Source organism: Serinus canaria, chromosome 10 (genome assembly GCF_022539315.1).
Source record: "Serinus canaria isolate serCan28SL12 chromosome 10, serCan2020, whole genome shotgun sequence".
Classification (NCBI taxonomy): Eukaryota; Metazoa; Chordata; class Aves; order Passeriformes; family Fringillidae; genus Serinus; species Serinus canaria.
In genome coordinates this window covers 7,084,183-7,105,989 of record NC_066324.1, presented here as the reverse complement: position 1 = coordinate 7,105,989, position 21,807 = coordinate 7,084,183, and the positions used below count along the sequence as shown (strand labels likewise).

Below are 21,807 nucleotides of genomic sequence, written 5' to 3'. Positions count from 1 at the left end.
GTGTATAACCATAATCCCCTGGATCACTTTGGGCTGAAACACTCAAGGACAGGCCTAAAAGGGTACCCCAAAATGGCCACGTTCTTGTCCTGTCTGTCTTATAGCCTTCAGCAACACCAAAATACAATCTCCCCACCATTTTCCAGCAAGGTTTTCTCAAAAAACCTCACAATAATCAGTCCACCACTTCACTGCTGTAGCACTTTCCAGGATTCCTGCCTTCTGTATAGTTTGCATCCCAGCTAAAACATGCTCAGGTGCCTCTGGGTGCTTTACTGTGTACAGCTTTAGCCCCTGTCTTCATAAGCAATTTTCAAGTGCTATAGCATTCACCAGATTTGATTTCTGCCTTTCCAAGAACCCCTGCACCACTCAAAAGCACTGAGGCCAGGGCCAGAAATATGTTAATTGTGACAAAGAAAGATGTCCTGGTGCAATCCTGAAAAAGAATTCATCACTCTTCCAAGCATAGTGAATTTATCTCAAGGAACCAGAGCTGTTTCTCACATCTCCTGACCCACACTTCCCAAAAGACACAACCTGCTCATTTGTATGCAGCTCCCCGAGCAGACTGCTCCACAAGCCTGGAGCTTCTCATGCTCTAAACCACAGGACAAGGAGAAAACCAGAATACATTCTTGGCCACTCAGAACTGCAGAAATCATCCAAAAAACACCAGTCAGGCTGACTTCTGGCACATGATGCTCAATTTGATTTTACAGTATCAGTACCATTTCCTAAATTGTAGCTCCAGGACCTTTATTAAAAAAAAAAAAAAAAGGCAAAAAAACCCAACTGTAAATAGACAATATCTTTTCCTAAAATCACTACCATTCACATCCAAACAACATTGCTGTTATTTACATCCTTTTCTCCCTTTCTAAGGAAGAAACAACAAACTGTGAAGGGAAATAAGTATTTTCACTGGCTGGAGAAATTCCCCATTTCTCCTATTATACCAAGCCCCAGGACAAGCAATGCACTCTAACTACTCAAAATGAGGGTCCAGCCTGGCTCCCTGGGCACTCAGAGCACTCTCAGGGCTGGAGCACTGCAAGGATCAGAACTGGTACAGGAAACCTCTGCACTACTGCCTCCTTCCTGTGCATTGCTCTTTGGGACCAAGGGATGAGGGAATATCAAGGGAGAATGAAGTTTAACAGGATCACTCTGTCCAGCAGTACAGCACAGAAAGGAAAGTCAAAGAATATGAAGAAAAAAAGCTTACTTGATTTCAGCAGAGCTGCCAGAGCTCCAATGGCTGCCCTGGGGAAAGAAGAGAGATGGAGAAATAACGTCAATTTCTTCATTAATTTTTGTAACCTTCATCTTCACAGTCTTCTGGGCCAGGCCTCCCAGATGGTCTAAACTGACAGTTTATGATGGACTTAGACAGAATTGCAATGTTTTACACCAAGAGAGGATCCAGCCTCTGCAGCTGAGTCAGTTATTCTAAAAGACCATTAGCCCTCTAGCTTTACTGTTTCACTGATTTGTAGTGACCATTAAAATTTAAAGCAACACCCACAAAGTGATCTAACAAGTCTTTAAAATGCTGCCCCAGAGCTTTTTCTTTGTACCAGAGACTTAGCACTTGCCCACTCCAGAAGTGCTTCTATCTACATCAGCAGATTACTTTCATATCAAGCTGGGACATCAATGTCAATATTTCCAGCAAAATCACACTCCTTTTTCTATTTTTCCAAAACAAGCTTAACCCCTATCCTCCCTCCCAGCTTTAACTGAGAAAAAAACTGAATTTCTTTTAATTGAAACCATGCCTTGCATTGCAGGGGCGTGAAGACGGCCCCACTCAGAGGAGAACTGGTAGGAAAGCTGCTACAGCTCTGCAGGGAGAGTGCTTGCAGTGAGTAAGGGTAGGGACAGACACATTTGTGAGGACCTTCTGTGTCATTTCATTGTGCAGGTAAGCAAGTGAACCTGCCTGACTGCTTTGGCTGGGAGCTGGTCACTAACATTTGCAGCTTGGGAAGTTGAACTTGGACATCATTGCTCCCCAACTTCTGGAGGCAAGTTCCTTCCTTATGTGGTAAATTCTCCATCCCACTTGTCTCACAGATGACCTTCTCTTCCAGACAAGTTCTGCTGGAGCAAGATCCCTGTTCTAACATTGCTTACTGCTGTGAAGCTTCAAGTGCCCAGAGGTGATTAAATAAATACAGCTACAAAAACCTCTATGTGCAAGGATTCCTTAAAATGTAATCTCTTTACAAACCAATCCCCAAATAAAATTGTATTAAATTCCATACTGAGTCAATTATCATCCTGCAGCAAATAAATATTTTTTTACACCAAGCCCCTGTTCTTTATGTGTCCTAACAGCAGCTGAGACTAAGATTCAAGAGCTGGTTCTTGCTGATAATGGGTCAACATCTCTATCTGAAGTCATTCTTTCATAATGAATCTGTCAGAGTTCAACAGCAGCTTTACAAACTTCAAAGAAAACACACTCAAATACAGATAGAACAGGAAATCAGTAGCTAAAAATTTCACCAGTAGAAGCACAGCCATGCTTTCATTACTTCTTTAGCACCAACTGATCAGCAATCATTCAGATGGTGGAGGAGTAATGTCATCCCCCAGCTATTCAGCCTTCTGAGAAAAGGAACACTCTACAGCCGCTGATCACTCAGTCTCTCCACAAGTTCAAAGCCTGGGACAAACAACTCTAAGCAAGTCAAAATTCCACCCAGAGCATCTCCCAAAGCTCACACTCCAGTGTGTCTTTAAAGAGAGACTGCTCTGCATGCCTATTTTACAGGCCTAATGTGATGTCTCAATCACCTGCTAGAGCAGCAGAGCAATGGAGGAATGACCAGAATATCTCTGGCTCCAAGCAGAAGAGTTCTCAGTATTTCCTCCAGGCATCTGTTTTATGTTGTAGGTGCTTATGAGCATTGCTAAGAGTTTCAGCAGAGCTACACTACTGTCATAAAGAAGACAACACTGCCAGCAAACCTCCCTTCAGACAATAAATCCGCAAATCTGGATCTTCCAATATTTTTGGGGGAGGTCTGTGAATCACATTGTATGCAGACAACTTCATTCATCCTCAGAGGATCCCAGAACTCCCAGAGAATGCTCTTAGTCTAATCTCCAGCTCCAACTGTCCAGGCCTTGTAGACTCCAATGATATGCATTGCTTTAGAACAGATTTTGAGAGAAAAAAACATAAAAGACATGAGGATAAACTGCAAAACGGGTAAAATCATTTGAAGGGATAAAACAGACTTACCAAGAGTAGATCAAACCAGCCTAACTTTGATAAGAAAACCAACTTCTTCTACACAAGGGCAGTGTGGCAGATCAATTTATCTGTACTTCAATAAAGCATTTGATATGATGCCACACTGAAAATTATTAGCCAAGCTGGGGAACATAGGGATTAGTGTAAGAATTACAATGGGGGAAAGGAATTGGTTAAACACTCAATGACAGGAGTTGTGCTGGAAGAGGAATTAGTCTAGAGGGAACTTATGTGTGGAAGTCCTCAAGGATCTTTTCAGACTGATCTTATTTCAGCTTTTCATTAATGACCTTGGCACAAAAAGTCAGAGTATACTAACAAAATCTGCTGACCGTGTGAAGTCAGGAACTGCTGCCAATAGCAGGGAGTTCAGAATATCTTTCAGGAGTAACAAGATGTTCTTGAGTTCTGAAGGAACAGAAATGTGATGAAATATAATAGTCAAAGTGCAAGGTTAAGCATTTAGGGTTTAATAAGGATTACTGTTATGACCAGGGGCTCATAATTTGGAAATGAGTAGAAGGACACCCTGGATATATGAGCCCATTAAGGGATAAGGACAAGCATAACCAGCAGGGTGACAACCATGAAAAGGACAGATCAGGTCTCAGAAAACCAGAGGAGAAGGGAGCATGGACATTCTCACAGAAGGCTTCACCTGAACAGCTGTGTGCAGAACTCAGAAGGAACCATGCAGAAACCTGCCAAGGAAATCAGTATGGGACCAGAGACATAACTCATTAGGAGTCTTAAAGATCAGAGTTTAGTCACCTTAACAAAGTGATAGCCAAGAGACAACTGGATTGTTCCCCTCAGACACACTGGGTGGCAGAGAAGTAAACACTAAGGAAGGCAGAGAGATACTTGGGCTGAGGAAAAAATTTGGCCCTAGGACAAATGGATATAAAACGGCCGTGAATAAATTTAGCTGGAATTGAAAGGATAGGTTTTAAGCACTGGAAAATGAAGGCATGAAACATCCTCTTGGCAGCAATGGGACAAACATCCTAATGACTTTCAAATGGCAGCCTGGGTTGCTTATAATGGGACTGCCAGGGCCAGTTCCAACAAGGAAAAGGTCTGAGAAAAGTGACCCAGGAATGACTGTACCCCTATAGCCTTACATTTTAAACATGGATATAATGGGAATGAAATGAGAAACATGTACTCTAAGTGCAGAGTTAATCAGCCAGCCCAGAAAAGAGCAGCTGCATCAGCTTAAGATGGAAGTCCAAAGAGTCCAGTGCCCTGTGGCCAGCAGTGCCAAGGAAAGCATGCAAGGCCACAGCAGAAACACAGTGCTAGGACTTGCAGAACAGATTCAAACTCCAGCAGTTTTCAGCCCAGAGATCCTACAAACTAGCAGTGGTGCCTTTGGGAGGGGTTTCAGCTCTTAGCTGATTTTGCTTCCATATATTTGCCTGAGAACTTTTGAACTTATTTAAGCTCTTAGCAGTCATAATTATCCTGGAAAAGGACTTCACACCTACATTTGTTTTAAGTTTGGACTTTCAATCAGCATTGTAATTTGCACATCAAGTCAGGTGTTGGCCACCCCCAGAATATTACCTATCTTTGATGCTGAACAAAACCAAACACACAAAATACCTTATGGGAAACAATAAATCATAGAAGAGGAATAGAAGCAGACTAGGATTTCACTGAAAGCAGCAGCAGGACCATTGAAACATCAGTGATGCTACAGGAAGCCAGGCAATGGTGTTTGTGATAATACCAGCACCTCTTTGCACCACATGGCAAACCAACAGCATCTTTGCTGGCACCAGGAGATATAATGAGATGGGTAAGCCTAGGACAGGAATGCAGAGAGAGGAGTTCATAAATTGTGTACAAGAGCAAAGACAGGGCAGGAGGAAGATGAGAACAGGAGGAGAAGTTTGAGAGCACAAGAAAGATGACTTGATGAGCCATATGCCAGAACAGAGAATTTGATAGCATGCCCAGAGCAAATCTCTGCATTTGTCTCAAGAAGGGGTGGAGGGGAGATGAGGAGGGGGAAAAGGGATTAAATCATTAAAAAAACTTGCCAAATCTGTCCAGATGCCTTCCTCTGATTTTCTGATTTCTGTGGTAATACATTAGCAAAATCTTAGCTGTTTTATCATGTCCAGTGTATCCCAAAAGAGACTCATTTATATATTAACCAAAAAAGAGGCATAAATAAAGTTGCACTGTCTTATAAAGCATAATAATAAATGCTGCTCCATAATCAGAAAACATTAAAAACTCCCTGTAGTAGCAGTCGAGACAGCCACTCTGCAGAATGTAAAACTTTGAAGTGTTTCCAAGTCAGCAGCTTGGATATCTGGGCAAGAGTACAACTAGCAGACAGATAGACAAATGCAACTTCCAGATCCTTTGCTTAGGAACCAGGAGCAACAACAAAGAAAAACTCCATGTCCCAAGCCAAAGCACAATTGGATTAGCCAGTAAAACCAGGCTGTAAAAGAGCCTGGACAAAGGAGCCCTGTGCCTAGGTCACCCTTTCAGATCTGAGCTGCCAGGATATTTTTTTGCTGGAAATAACTGCAGGCAGAGGAGCCTGAAAACCAAGATCCCTTCTGTTCTCTTCTGCACTCTAATCTCAGCTCACAGCACAAGGCACTCTGATGGACAATCCTGGGCCTGTTTCTGTCTCTTGAAGAAAACAGGACTCCTGAAAATACAAAACCCCACTCCAGAGGAGATAGAGGGTTGACTGCATGGAAGGATTGAAATACTCACAGAACACATTGATGGACTAGGTTGGAACTATGGACAGGGGACAGCAGAGAAGCCAAAGACTGAACAAAGAAATGAACCAAAAGGACTCTGCAGATCAGCCCCCAAGTAACTTAACCATCCTTCCGTCTGTGAAATTGTGCCTTCTACATGCTAAAACAGAGAAAACCCTCTTTAAATTATTGAATGAAAGCTAATGATTTGGTGCTTTATTAACATCTCCAACCTGATGCCTAATTCTTTAGGCAATCAGGTTGCACCTGGATGATAAAGCCATAAAGAACTATTTCTATAGAAATGTAAGAAAAAAGTTCTGCCCTGGCTGAACTCATGTTGATCAACTTCTGCCCTTCACCCTGCTATTTCTCATATACTCACTTTTTGCTGTTATGATTCTTTATACCACAAGCAGTGTGGGGAAGGAGCCCTGCAGTATGTACAGCACCTGGCACAATGGACCCCTGACTCAGAGCTCAAAACCCCTAAGCTTCCACAGCCCCCCTCTCCAGGCAGAATTAAGTGTCCTCAAGTGTACACACAACCTGGCTGCATTTTGCCTTAAACCCTTGGGACTTGTACTTAAGTACTGGAATTTATCCAGTCACAGAACCACTGACTGTAAAGATGATTTCACATTTGACAACTGAGACATTCCGGAACAACAGGCAGGCACCACAGCAAGAGGTGCTTTATAAATCCTATCAGAAGGTAGATCTCATCTGAGGTAGATGCCTTGAAAGTCATTTCCCCATAGCCCAGGAATACACATCTGAAATACTCAGGCACTCACACAGTGATTTGTTTTGAAGACTGAAAACCAGCAGTTTCATAAGTCTTGGGTATATGGGTGGGGAAAAGCTGCTTTATGCTGCTGGCATCTTCATAGCAGGGCTAGTCTAGGACTTATGTAAAAGCCCCCATCATCTTGTCCTCTTTAATTCCAGCTTGTTAGCAAGGCATTAAAACTTACACTGAAGGCAAAGTTTGCTTACAGTCTGCAAGGTCCCACACTCTGCCAACAGGTGGAGTTTGGAGATCCAGCTGTTGTGTACAGATGTGCTTTCAGTGTAATGCTGAAAGATGAGAGCAAAAAAACCCACACAATCCTTTTCTAATGGATACATCCATTCCAGTGGCCAGCATGTCTCAGTTCCCAGGTTCAGCTCAAAGCCTTCACTGCAGCATCTCCCAAACATCTCTGCCTGCTCTGTCAGGTTAAAATCAGAGAAAAGGCACAGCCTTCCAAGCCTCTTTCATCTCTGCCTCCCAGAAAGAAGAGTGACTCCAGGCTTATCCTCCAGGCATCCTTACAAGTATCCTACTTTTTCTTGTGCACAAGTACAGAAGTGGAGACACCTGTATCCTAAAAAGTCAAGCTAGCCTTTACACTCTAAATTAAATTAGCTTCAAAATGGTAACAAAGAACAACAAGGTCCATGAAATGCACTTAAAATCTTGCCAAAAGAACACCCAGGCATTTCTCCCAGTGCAGTGCAGAGCTGGCACTGCCTCCCCAGGCAGAAGCCATACCTCAGAAGATTATGTCAGCTCCCTCTCCAGGGTCAAATGTCACTGACATGGCTGAGGCTGTGACAGCCTGTCATTCACATCAAGATAAAGAGGCTGGAAGGTTCACAATCAGACAGAATTCTTAACAAATTCATCACCCAGGCAGTTCCAGGCTGACAGAGTGAGAACCCAGCTCTCCCACCCCAGGGACACAAGGAAAGGGACTGACAAAGGGGGTCAATACTATCCTTGATTGATTAAGAGGAGTGGTGAGGACACTCATCGAGGCCACATCTGCTAACAAGCACCAGCAGAGCCCTATGGAACATCTCATACATGGTAAAGCGTGTCAGGGAATGTGGTTAAATCCCCCTCCTTCCCCCAGGCAGCTGTCTTCCACTCCCAATACAGTTACTACTCAGTTCAGAAGAGCCTGGTGTTCTCTTGGCTCATTCCTTAGCTGTCATTTTATTTGCAGCTCATCCATTCCCAGCAGCTTTTTGCTCTGGAAACCACAGGGATTGACATGAAGACTCTGCTGACAGGAGAGTGTGTGCTCCACACATGGGGGAAGACACCCAGCCTCATTTATTTTTACTTCTGGATCATTCAGCATTAAACTGTTCTGAGTGCTGTGTACATCCAGAGTAAGGGCAGGGAGAGGGACACAATCTCTGCACCCTGCTTCAGACAGGGTGAAGTCAAATGACACTTCTTGGTGATATACCCAGGAACCCTGGGCTCAAATCTCAGCAGGACAACTTGGGGACTTCTTTAAGAGAAATTGAACTGCAGGTGCTTTGCCACTAGGGTGTCTCTGATGGTGAACAATTCAGGGAGAGTTTGGGGGTACCCAGGGGTTTATGATGCCAGAAAATAAGACAGCACACACACCATATTGCTGGCAAACCACTGCAAGATTTTCACTTTATGAATACTCTCAGTTACAGGCAGTGAAATATCCAAGGGCAGCCTGTGTTACTGACAGCCCAGGTAGAGAAGTATCTAACATGTCACTGCTTGTGCCCAGAGCTATTTGAGAGCATAAAAGGGAGGCTGGTTTCAATGCAATCAAGGCTAAGAGCCATAGCTCTTCCTGACTGCTGGTTAGTACAAACCATCTCTAAGGCAGCAGTAATCTCAGGGTACAACATCTTTAAAAAGCACTTTGTAGTGAAAGGTTCCCTTGAGCTGTGTTTTAAAGAGTCACCTTTCCTGCATGGAGCTGGGTTGCTGCAATGGATGGGAAACCTGAGTTCTCATTTCAACTTCTCCTGTTGTTTTCAGAATTTTGAGGTCTGTTTTGTTTGAGGGTTTTGGTTGGTTGATCTTTTTAACCAAAGAAACAAACACCTTTCAGAGAAGCTAATTTTAAAAAAGTGTACAACATAAGAGACTTGAAAACTACATGAATTATGAAGCTGAAGGACTGAGAAAGCATCATCTTCCTTGATCTCTTCCAAGAAAGAAGGCTGACTTGTACACAAGCCTTCTCTTTAAGCAGCAGTCAGATGTTTAAGAATAAAAGAAGGAATGACTTATTTTGAACACAAGATAAAAAAACTCTGCTCTTTTTAATCTGATGGTATTGTTTCCATATTACAAAGCCCTAGAAATAGAACCATCAGTTTGATTTTATATTGCACTTCACCCCTCTGGCCCTATTCAGATGAAGCACATTCATAAGGTCCATCCAAAGGAAACTCAAAGCTTAAAATCTCTAGGGAAGAGGGCTGGATTGCAGAGGGGTTTTTGAATGTGCCAAAGCTGGAAGCTGTTTCATGCAGCAGGTGCAAGTGCAAAAAGAAACCTCTGAAATGAATCTACTTGCATGCAATGCATTTATCAATCCCCATGAGCTTCCCAAGGAGACATCACTTCCCCTGTTATGCACACAGGTCAGGCTGTTTCTATCCATTACCAAATGCCAAAAGATGGTGGACAGAGCTAGACCTGACTGAAAAGCTCATAACAAGTGGAATATCAATGAAATACGCAGAAGAAAATGTGCAGAATAGGTCACCAAATCTTTCCTGTTATCCAGTTATTCCCACTTTTCAACTCTCTAATGATTGTGGTCCCTAAGTACATCCCTCCAGCACTAAATTCAGTGTGAATTGGGCACTTTACAGTTTGTTGGTCCTAACTGATGCTGCCAAACAGGAACATGCTTGGAAATACTGGGGTATTCATTTGTATGCCACACGTGCACACAATACAGAGCTTAATTGGCATTATTAAATCAGCCTCAAATTGAGAACAATGCATAAACATGCTCGAGAATCACAAAGTGACATTCTCTTGCAGATTCACAATAGGCATCTTGACCTGAATTTAAAAGGCATTTCTATGTCTAAACATGCAGGTAGCACTCAGCAGGATTTTTCAAAGCTCCTTTGTATACTAAGGTCAGAAATACCTTTTAATTGTACAAGTTAATCCATTAACCTGCTGAGAGGCTTTCTTTTAAGGTTGCATTCCCTTTCGTCCTCACACATTTAAATATCTGAAAATCTGGACATTCATTTAAAAAATTAGGTCTCTCCTAGGTACCTTCAGCCAGTGCCAATAGCTAATTATATGAAATTTTTCAAATTTATCTTTTGTGCTAGAAAAAAAAAGCCTATTTTACCCACCATGTGTGCCAAAACAGAGGACTGCAAAACATATGTAGAATGCTGCTAGAAATGTATAATAGTGACTAGTTTTGCCACAGGTAAGCATGAAGTTTTAGGGGGAAAAATGCTGCAAATGCAGAGCAGGGAGAAAAGCTTATTAATTTGCCTGGGATTTTCAATAAGGATTTAGCAGAAAAAGCCATCCTGCTCTTCACCTTTCTCTCTGCCATTCTGTGATTTGTCTTGCTGGATAGTGAGGTGGGGATACTGCTGTATTATGCAGTATATCCAGAGATACATCTGCAGGAAAAGGAGCCAAGGTGTGGAAAGCTGACAGCTTTCCCACTGCCCTGCAGCAGCTTTTTGGACCTAAGACTGCCAGGCTGTGATAGGGGAGAGAGAATCACTTGAGGACTGAGCAGGCTCACCCAAAACAGGGCAGATGCTGCCAATGAGGATGCATTTTCTGCAGAAGCTGTCCCTGCAAGCAGGCTGAGCCACCATCCCCAACAGCAGCATCCCAACACCTGCTGTGACCCTTGGTCCTTGTCCTGTCCTCATCTCCACAGCTCTGCAGGACAGAAGTAGGACATCTGACTGCAGGGAAGGCAAGCTGCAGGCTGCAGGTCAGAGATGAGACTCTGCATCCACAGTTCCTTGAGGTTTGCAGCATTTCAAAGAACAGCCTGTATAAGACAGCAGTGGGAACAGCACAGGTGGGGTCTTGAGAAAGAATGAGATGTTGGTTTATTCATTTCCCTAGAATGCACAAGAGTCAGAGAAATATGTTTAGAAAAACTGCTAGATCATCCACATAGCACTTTGCCCAGCTGGTGCCTGAGGTTCAACACACAGGAAAAGACTGACTCAGACTTTGAGGGGATGGGCAGAAAGACTGCCAGGGGCAGCCACAGCACAGCTTTAGCTTTCCACCCCTCACCTACAAGCAAGGGATTTAAGAGCAGGCAGTTCACACCAGCCTCAATTGCCACATAGGTCACTACAGCACCGTGGAGCAAGTGAGGCTGGTGCTAAGGCAGCATCTGCCTGCTGAGGTCAGACCCAGCCTAACACTAACCCTGATCTAGCCACCCACAGTCTAATGAATTTGTTCAGTTGCACATGTCTAACTCCTTATTAAGCAATAATCTGGTCACATCATAATGCCTGTTCTTCATACATTTAGCTATGATGTTTAAAAGGAAGATAAAGTCAGGAAATGTCAAAATGCAGCACATACTGGGTCAAATTCTCTTAATATTTGCTGTTTGAAAGCTTCAGTGTCACACTGGCATAACTTCAGGGGCTTTTTGAAGCAGTAATTTGTAGAAGCCTAAATAATGAAAGTTAAGGGTTGGGTTTGGTTTTTTTCCCTTCCTTTCCATTGGATATGTTCCATTTGATATAATCCAGCCAAATTCTGTGATCTGAAAACAGACCATATCAAAGCCAAGGCTGGTAGAACTTAAGGTGTAAATATAATAATGAAGCAACAGGGATAAAGAATTGAAATTAATAGGAAAAAACCTGAGCATTATTGGGATGGTTCTTCCACATTCCTGTTTTTTCTACATAGTAAAATTTGGAAGGTGATTAAAACTGAAATGACCACAAAATTTAAAGTGCAATTTTAAATAATGAAAAACAAGGAGGAAATTAAGCTTTTGACTAGACAGTGACAGCTGTTGTGCCATTGCAGCATATGCCCTCTGGTCCACATAAAGCCTGAACTGTATCCCTTCAACACAGGAAAGAAACACATGGATTTGGTGTGCTGAAGTTATAGGATGATGCTCTCTTTTCTATTCTGCAATAATCTGTCTTTTGCTGTCTCAGAGCCATGACCTTTCCAAGGTTTGCACTTCAGGGGGAGTTTCCATTCCCATCCCCAGATCTGCAGCCCTGTTCTTCCTCATCAGCCACTTCCTCAAGTCTTCAGGTTCTCCCCTCCACATTCCAAGCCCTGCCTCCAAACACCTCCCACAGCAGCTCAGCCCTGGGTTTATTTACAGATTTTACTGGCATTGCTGCAATTCCAAGTGTTGCCCTGCAGATAAAGAGATTGAGAAGAGCTGTGCCAGCATTAGTGAGCCAGAGCCCTGTGCTGAATCAGTGCCACTGCTGTTACAAAACTTTCCCTCCCTAAAAAATTCATTTCACCTTCATTGGCAAAACCCTATTATTTACTTTCTCTCTTTAGTAAGTGTTTAATAACAATTCAAAAGAGCCTGAAAGACTGAAGGCTTTGGAGCTCTCTTTCACCCACTGGAAATGAGTCTCCTGGGCTGCCTCTATCTCTAAATCCAGTTACCCTGCTGCTGTTACTGCTGGTGAGGGTCCAACAGTGCTATCAGGACAGGGAACCCTGCAGCAGAAAGGCTGTTGCTAAGGCTTTGACAGTGTGTCATATAACTCTGCTCAGGACAGTCTAATCACTGCTGTGCTTTAAAACCACTGATAGTTCTAGAGACTGGCTCACACTCTACCTGCCAGCATTGTCAGCACTGCTGGAGCTGAGGAAAAGCCTCAGCAACCACAGGAAATTATTGGGGCTGATTTCCTTGTAGGGACAGCATTGTGCAAATTGCTTCTGTGGAAGTTCTGCATTGAGACTTATTTTGATTGTTTCTTTCGAGTTTCCCTTGTCTATCTTTGGACTGAAAGCTTTTGTAGGGAGGATTTCACAGCTGCTTTCTACCTTCTTCATAAGGGCAAGAGGCTTCTGAGTGGGAGGAGAAATGGCAATAAATCAAGTGAAAGGCAAAGAAGAAGAGATTCCTGGGCTCTCACATGTGCTGACACACAAGTGAGTGCCCTCAGCTTTATCTGCTCACTCTCTGGCCTCTATCAGAGATTCACGTCATTACCCAGCCCAGTGATTTCCGAGGGGAATTCTTTCTTTGTCTCCTTGACACAGGAAAACCAATGCAGGCAAACAGGCAGGGTGGGCACTCTACATGCGCATTCAGATAAGCTTTGTTTGGAAATCCCTTCCCTTCAGTCCCCATCCTCCAGGGCTGCCTGGCTGAGGTTTTCTGAAGGCTTGGCACATCACAGCCACTTCAAACATGATTACAAGGTCACCTAACCACATTGCTCAACCTTCTCCTCACTGCACCAGCTCCACATTCACTCCACAGTCCATTTCAGTTGCATCCCACCTGAACATAAAATCACAAATTCACTACTGTTCTTCTCTGCCCTCTCATGTGCCCCATCTCTGGTCTCACTGAACACCTCAGACAGAGCTGAGTGTACTCTCACTACCCTTGGTAAGGCATGAGAAAGGTATGGGTTTAAGCATATGAAAAGTCTGATGTCAGGTGACTTGCCCACAGCAACACACAGTGTTTAACACCTCAGACATGAAAGATCCTTCGTCTCCTAACCTCAGACTTTTTGCCTTCTTTACTCTTATAGCCCCACCACCATTGGTGAAAGATCTCCCTGCACCTCCACACCAGGAGCCCACACACTCCACATCTCACAGATTATCCACCAGCTTCCAGAAGTCATCCCAACCCTTCATTTCTTCCTAAATTATGAAATATTTTATAATCCTTCTAGCTGTGTTCTAATTTTAAAAAAATAATAATTCCACTCTGATTTTGACATGCTGCTTACAAAATGCTTGGCACAACCAGTTCACACTATTCTTGACCCAATCTCCTGTGGGGGACTATCATATTCAGCTGCAAGACAGCATTAATAATATTATCAATTCATCTAACTCTGGGGAGCACTCAGTGATGCAACTGATGTGTGAAATCAAGTCACATCTCCCATTTGGATGGGAGTGGCAGTAGATTCCATGGGATGTATTCCATGGGATGGATACATGGGATATGCATCTCAGAGAGGTCCTAGGAGGCAGGGGGATTGCAGTGAGGCACCCAGGTGTTAGTTTTAATCCAGTTAGAACAAAGAGCAACAGCAAGACAGATAAAGCAACATGAATAATATTGCCAAACTGGATAACATGTCCTTAGAAGCTTGGGCAGCCCACACTGGAGGCCCTGTTGCAAGCCTGAGCATTTGTTAGGAGAAGAAGATTCAAGCTCAGGCAGAGGGAATCTCCCGCCCAACAAAGCCAGAGTTAGCTGCAGTATGGACATACCCAAAGCCATCACATAAACCTGGCCATGAACTGCATCTGCCATAGCCACTGGCTGTAAAAAGCCAACTTGAGAACAGCAGGGACTTGCCCTCACAGCATCTTTCCAAATATAGAACTCTGGCTCACCAGAGGGGAGAAAGAATGGGCAGGCAAAGAAAAGCCTTCAGCTGAAAGCATTGTTTCTCCTTCAAACTCTGGCCTAAAATAGATGTACAACATAAGCTAGACCTAAAAAAAATAAAAAAAGGCAAACATCTCTTTCAAAATAACAGTCTCAGCAACTTGCTCCATTTATAAATCAGTTCCTCTCTTCCCATGACATATAAACTTAAGTTCAGAAGTGAGTTTCTCTCCATAATGCTAATTCACCACTTTTTAATGCCTCGGAGGTGGGGGCATCTGTGGTGAAACATGCCATTCCAAAGGCTACCAAGAGATGGCACCAGGATTTCTGAGTGCCCCGTGTTCACCCAGACCTCTGGAACAACCTTGGGAGATGCTGTTCCTCTCCGCCTCATCAATTCCTCATCTATTTTCAAATCTCAGCTGAAAACATCTCTTTTTCCCTTGTCTCTACCTCTTAATTTTTCAATTTCTCTCATCTACTGCTATTAACAGTGCCATGCCAGTAAAGTGTAATTCTGAAATGCAACTCCATTTGTTCTGCAAAGCAGCACTGACATACCACCAGTCTGAAATAAGATTCTGTAACTGATTATTGATATTAGAACAGGTCATTCTTTGAGAGAAACCACACAGACCATAAAAATAATGAAAGAGAAGGAACTGCATGAAACTAGGACACCTCGGGCTCCAAGATCATTACCTCTATTACAATGGCTCATTGCAATAAATTTGCTCAGTAGGGTTTATTTACTTATCTTAGTGATGCAACCATCCCTGCTTCATGTTATCTGAGATTTTATTCAAGTTGAAAAGATACTTTACATAAAGAAAAATTTTCAAGACAACACTCTTTCCTTTGTTGCTGGCATAGTCTCATTCAGAACAGTATTTTCTAGTTTTATTTAACAGGACTTCTAGGATAAATCCCATGTAGATCAAGGCCAGATGGGAAGCAAGTCATTTAGCTGTGATATAGCTCAACAGAAATGTTTTTTCCCTTCCTATGAATTTTCTACACGAATGAAGTGAACCAAATAGTGTCTGTTTATTCTCAAAATGCTAAGCATTGATTAATTCTGACCACATTCCAATAGAATCATGTGTTACTTTCCAATTAAATATCCAGACTGCTCAACATGATTAATGACAAAACACAGACTAACAAGATGAATTAAGAATGATTTGCTTTTGATCTTCTATCAGGAACCATTGCCAAATAAACAAAGGCATAAAGCTCTACATAGAGCATTCCTCAAAAACAACCCATCACAACAGCTTCTCCATCAGGTTGAAGAAGAACCTGATAACCCAAACTAATCACCATGTTTGGGCCTTGAGTTTCTGCTCTTTCTCAAAATACAGTCTGCAGTGGCCAGATAAACCACATATTCTGTTCAAGAAGAGAGCAGCTGGAAGTTTAGACCAAACCAGGAGATGGAATAGCAGTACATGTTTATGGGGGTCTACCAGCAAGACAATATCCAGGATTAAGGATAGGGAGAAAGCCTAACTGCCTGCACTGGGGTCTAAGGCACATCTGCAGCTGGATCTCTTCCATATGCCTGTCCATCATTGCCAGCAGAAGAGGCAAGTCCAGTATTCAGGTCATCACATCATCTCTCTTTGTCTAAACAGCAGAGTTTTATTTATATATATATATCCCTATATTCAAAATCTATTTTGAAGTTATGTACAGCCTCTTAAACTTATATCTTCAGCATTTCCAGGGTCTTCTTATTCTCCCTGGTCAATCTGACACAATATCTGATTAAACATGGCTTTTAGCTTTACATGTGCTCTTTGATCACCTTGGCATTACTCTTTTCACTTGCATGAGCTCTGCTTCTTATAGCCAGTAAAAGTCTCCTCAGCTCCCACTATGACAGAAATATGTGATACAGGAATCACTTCATGGCCATGGCAACAGTGCCATCAATATTGCTGCATGTTTCAGGTTCATCCTTCCCCACCTCAAATCACCCCTGAGCCCTTATCAGCACAGAAAAGACACCTGTGGTATTCTCACTCCTCCTGGGTTTTAAGCCTTGACACCAGATGGCTCTGACTCCACTTTACAAATCTCTCTCAGCAACCTTTACCAGACCCAGCTTTAAATGCCCATCATGCCACTTCCAGGTTGCCCACTGCAGACTCATCCTCCACTGCACAGAGAGAAATAAATTTGCAAGACTCCAAGCTTCTAGAGGCAAACATTTACCACAGGTGAAGAGAACTTGCTTCTTTTTCCCTTCAGTATGTGAGGAATCCAGATATCCACCTCAGGTGAAAGAGTTACATGGGAGGATTTCCTCCCTTTAATGAAAAGGAGATTATCAGCATGCATTTGAGGCTTTGGAACTATCCAATAAGCACCAAGCATAAGAAGAATTGTGATCAAATGTCAGAAGTGGGTAATGCCGGACATGAGCAAAGGCAGATAATTTCTGCATATCACATTTTCTAGTGAATTAATTTGGCACCATTCCCAGACCCTTTTTATTCACTTTCCACTTTTAATTAAGTAGTCAAACTTTACTGGAATAGTCCAATGTAGAAAGCCAAGTATTCTGAATACCCAGAGAAAGAGTTTTTATTTCTGATGAATACTCACCCTTGTTGTAATCTTTCATACAAGGTTTATGCGAACACTTAGCATGAGCCAGCTCTGCTCAGTATGATAAATAGATGTACTCATAGAGGTTTGAAAAACAAAGACATTTTAACAGACTATCCAAATTGCTTCAATAAAACTGTGCACCAGCCTTTTAACAGCAGAAAAGGAAAATATAATGGAGGGAATGACCAATGCACCAGTCACCCTGCCATTTGCCATTTTCTAAATGGCACAGGTCTTCCTCTTATGAAAGGAGAATAAACTCTGAGAGTTTTGTTTTCAGCTTCTTTGATACTCTGTTTTCAACATGAGAAGTCCTAGAAGAGCCTGCACAACCTGTAGCCACAGACAGCTCATGGTCTCCAAAGCCACTGGTGAGGATACTTGACAACCTGGACAGAGTCATGCAGAAGGAACCAGCTCCTGGCTGACCAGAGAGCAAACATCTCTCACTTTCACATTCCACAACCCATCCAAACACATCTCAGAACAAGATGGGAAAACAAGCAGCAGTGTTGAAAGGGACACTGGAAAGTAAGAGAGGGGTGGAAGCTGTGGAACATACAGGGAATAATAAGGATGAAAGGTGAAAAGGGCAGTGATCATTGCACTGTGTGAGGCATCAGAGATGCTACACTAGAGAAGGTGTTGATGGAGTGAAGATTTGAGCATCCCACACAGACTCCTATCAGATAACCCAGCTAGTGACATAAACAGAGCTGAGAAAAGCAGAACATCATCTGGCTTTATTTTAAACTGTCCCTGTAAAAGGTAACAGAAAACCTTTTCTGCAGCACAGCATCATGAGAGATGGGCAAGACAGCCTTAAGTCTTGGATTTCACAGTGGTTAACTCAAGAGTTCTCTACACCTCAGAGAGTCCCATGTTTTTTCCATATAACTTTTAGCTGAGATATGGATAGTTCTGGAGAGATCCACAGACATGGCACCAGCAAGCTGAAGACCTCAAATGCCTAACTGAAGCCAGTAAAGCCCATGAGTCACAGTCTCAGGGGAATCAGAGCTACTTGGCACATACCCAGAGAAGGTCAATTGGAGCATGGGGAGACTATTTCTAAATACCCCAGAGCTTTGCCACTGGGAAAAATAAATAGAACTATGGATCTTGTTTCCACATCTTAGCGGGCTAAATAAATAGCTCTCACTATAGGGCACTCTCCAGGGCAGATTCTTAAAGTGACCTTGGCCCTGCTGCTGCCCAGGGCAGGGGAAGGCGGGTGTACCCACCAGAGCAGTGGTGCATTTTCAATGCTGCATTCCTGGCAGCTGATCAGAGAGCCAGGGTAATCTCAGCTCCCACAGTTGCCGGCTGTTCCTTCACAGCAAAAAGGCAAACCATGGTTGCACATAGTTATGAGGTGGAGAGAAGGTATCAACAGCAAATACAAAGCGAGGGTCAAAGGATTTCTGAGACAATATTGGAGCTTTCCTCTGTCAGCAGGTTAGAAGCTGGTGCTCTTTACAACTTACAGGCAAAAAGAAACAGATGCTTTTGTGACCAAAAACCACACTAAAATACCACACTCCCCATTTCAGCATAGCCACAGCCACTTTGGGAAGAGCTGCAGCAGTGTCAGAGAGCCGGGAGCACATTCTGAGCTAGACAAAGAACATGACCCCTTTTTATCCTTTCTCCCCAGCTCAGAAAACCCATCCATGAGCTCCCCACCCCAGTCATCTCACAAAGCTGTAGCTAGAGCAAGTCAAATCATGGAAGGACATGTTCTCCACACGTACCTACCTCCATTTTCTGATGAGCTGCAAAGATGCTTAGGGCTTTCAGACTGCACCTATTCCAGGCATTTGCTAATGCTGGGAGAGAAGATCTGTAAACCACTCTACAGTCTATTCTTCTGGTCTTAAGGCCTAAATTCTTGCCAAAAATATCTCTTAAAGCCACTTTCCACAATGAAAGCAGCCCTTCCAAGTGAACTGCAAACAAACAGAACCTCAACTGACTAACAAGAAACTAGTGCCTTTTAATGGGTTGCAATTACGTTTTAACACACAACAGGATTGTGTGGTTCCTCTGATGTAAAACAGGCTGTCTCCACTGTGCCACTGAGCTGCCCCTAGTTATGAAACAAAAGGCACAGCTCTGAGCCCTGGGCAGGCCAGCTGAGTGGCCAACCAGGCTTCAGCTGATTTATGGTTCTTGTTCATTAGACTGAGAGTAGGTGGGAGCAGAAAAGATTGTGTAAAGATTGTATGCACTGTTTGCACACTCATGAAAAATATGTTTTAATAAGAGCACAAATATTTTAGGAAATAAAAAGAAAATTAGGAAACTGAACTAGCAGTGAGAAAGCTCAGGTAGACAAAAATTAATGCACAAGATGCATTTTTTCAGATGAAAAATAAATTCAAGTTTTTCAGTAATAAATAAAAACGCTTATTAGCTATAAAATGGGATTTACTGAGGGCAATTTTGAGTTTGCTTTTCTGGTGTTTGTGTCTGTGTTCCAAATGGAAAAAATGTCCACAGAAGAATTCAAAACAATCACTGTACACCAGATAAAAGGAAGTTAAAGCTAAATATGGCATATTGACAATGTGGAATCATTTAAATCAAAAGCAGCATGTTTCTCTGATTGTTTCCCTTAGAAGTGAGTATTTTAGAGCACTTTATAGACTACATTTACAGCAACCCTCAGCAACACTCCCTGCATCTCCAAATGTATCTCAGCAAGAAGCCAGGCTAGAAAGGTGTGACAGATACCAAAGTTTCCAATTCCTCTGTGGGAAACAGTCAATGGAAAATAAAGCACTTCTGCACAAAATTCATTTTAAAAGCCTTAAGATAGCCAGTCCCATTGTTTAACAGAAAACTGATACAGGCCCGAGTCCCATCACACACAGATGCTGGACTATCACAGAAGCAGAACTAACACTGTTCTAATCACAGCCAACACTTCCACAGGAAGGAAAACAGGGAGTTGAGTGGAATTTGCTTATTTAAGCATGGGCTTGGACCCATCAATCACTTTGGTTGCCTCAGAAGCCAAGCCCAGCTCTGGGTCTAACTCATCCTGGACACCCCTGTCATACACAAAACAGTTCTCCAGGCTGCCTAGATCTTAAAGTTATTACATGAGGCCTGAGGGGAATGTTGAAGGATGCTCAGATATCCTAGGAATAATATCTTGGTGGTAAAATTCTTTGAGTTGGGTAATATCCAAACATCTGTGTAAGAAGCATCCTGGTATCCCCACGCAGAGGAATCTCAGGTACTTTGTCTAAGAGAGAACTGAAGCTGTGAAGCAGTTCCAGGTACTTGGCACTGTGCTAGAAATCCAAAAGTACAGGCAAAATGAGTTGGCTCCCATCAACAAGGCAGCTGCAGGAAGTTGTGCATATGCTGGGCCCCCTCAGTATCTTATTTAGAAAAGTAAACTGTCCAAAAAATTGTGCATCTCCAGACATGTAAGCATAGGAATGGGAAGAAAACTGCGCTTAGCAAACAACAGTGCTGTGTGTTGATGTGCAGCTTCAGCACTGGTGGCTGGTGGAAATTAATTCAAAATTCTTCCCAGTTATTGAGTAAGTCATGATGTTGAGAGAACTGGTATTAGTCTTTGATGGCAACAGCAGGATGGACATTATTTAACACATCCAGGGTGGCTGGCACCCATTTCAATCACAGCTAAGCCAACTGTGTCCAAACTGTTGTGCTGTGTCTGTCCATCCTACTCACCTTGTGCTCTACCTGAAGCTGCTTCCTTAGCAATCACCAGCCATGGACCTCACCCATGTCAGGTCCATGCAGAATCCAGAACTGGCTGAATGCTGCCTTGTCCATGCTGACACGTGCCTGAGCAAGTAGGGACTGTGCCCCACAAGCCATTGCATGTCCCAGCAGGAGAACTGGCAGGTTCTGCTTAAGCAAAAGGGATTGTGTGGACACAGCTCACAGCAGCAAATTCTTCTTCCTGCTTTTAAAGAGCAAGCCAGAGATATGTGTTTCACTCTCATAAAGTTTGCCTTGAAAGGCATCTGAGGAAGTGGTCAGAACAGACAGCTTGGGGACTAACATTCAGCACTGAGATGAAGATATAAAATGGACTTGATGTCTTCAGAAAAGAACTATTTGAAATATGTGGGATGGCTTGAAAGCAGATACAAATTAATACTAGTATGAACTGTCATACTTCAAAAATATCATGATGACCAGGTCATGATCCTGTGCAAATGGAGGATGAGGCAGCACTGCCTTGATTCCACTCTATCTACCCCCAGGCTGATGGGGGCAGGCAGTTCTGGCTGAGTGGGAGGCAGGAGTGCTTTGTCTGCTGCCAGCACATGCTTCTCCAAACCCAGTTGTGGCTGGGAAATGAAGGAGGGTACCTTGCAATCAAACTGCCATCGCTGTCTAGGGCACACTACAAATAAAGGGCCACCAGCATGAATCATATGATGAATCACAGCATTAACGTGTCCTTCAGGGATCTATTTCTGCCTCTTAAAAAACCCTGCAGATTTAAAGTGAGTGGAAACTGCATACATTTCTGATTTCTTTGCCTCTTCAAGTGGAACCAGAATTTTATTTCTTGCTGTCCTGGAAAGAGGAGTTCCCTTGGGGCTACTGCCTACCTGACCGTCCTGACGTGTCTCTTGCTGTAGGGAGTGATGACTTTGAAAAGCAGCTCCATGGCTCCATTGATGCCAAGCATAGTTCCTGTGGTAACTATGGCAATAAAAGGAAAAAAGCAGTCAGCTCTGAAGGAGGCAGCTGGCAAACATTGCTTAGAAGAGATGTGGGGACGAGTAGCTGCCCCTGGGGCTATGAGCTCTCT

General features: G+C 43.1%; 1 protein-coding gene across 1 annotated transcript in view; it reads right to left on the bottom strand.

The window, feature by feature from the left end:
- The window catches only part of AGBL1 (AGBL carboxypeptidase 1), a 263,620-nt gene that overhangs the window by 217,598 nt on the left and 24,215 nt on the right, over positions 1 to 21,807 (bottom strand). Inside the window, exons 5-6 of the mRNA XM_050978551.1 lie at positions 21,605 to 21,698; positions 1,229 to 1,266 (exon numbers count right to left, since the gene is read on the bottom strand). Of these exons, the coding sequence (XP_050834508.1) occupies positions 1,229 to 1,266; positions 21,605 to 21,698 (132 nt within the window). The remainder of the gene's footprint in view (positions 1 to 1,228; positions 1,267 to 21,604; positions 21,699 to 21,807) is intronic.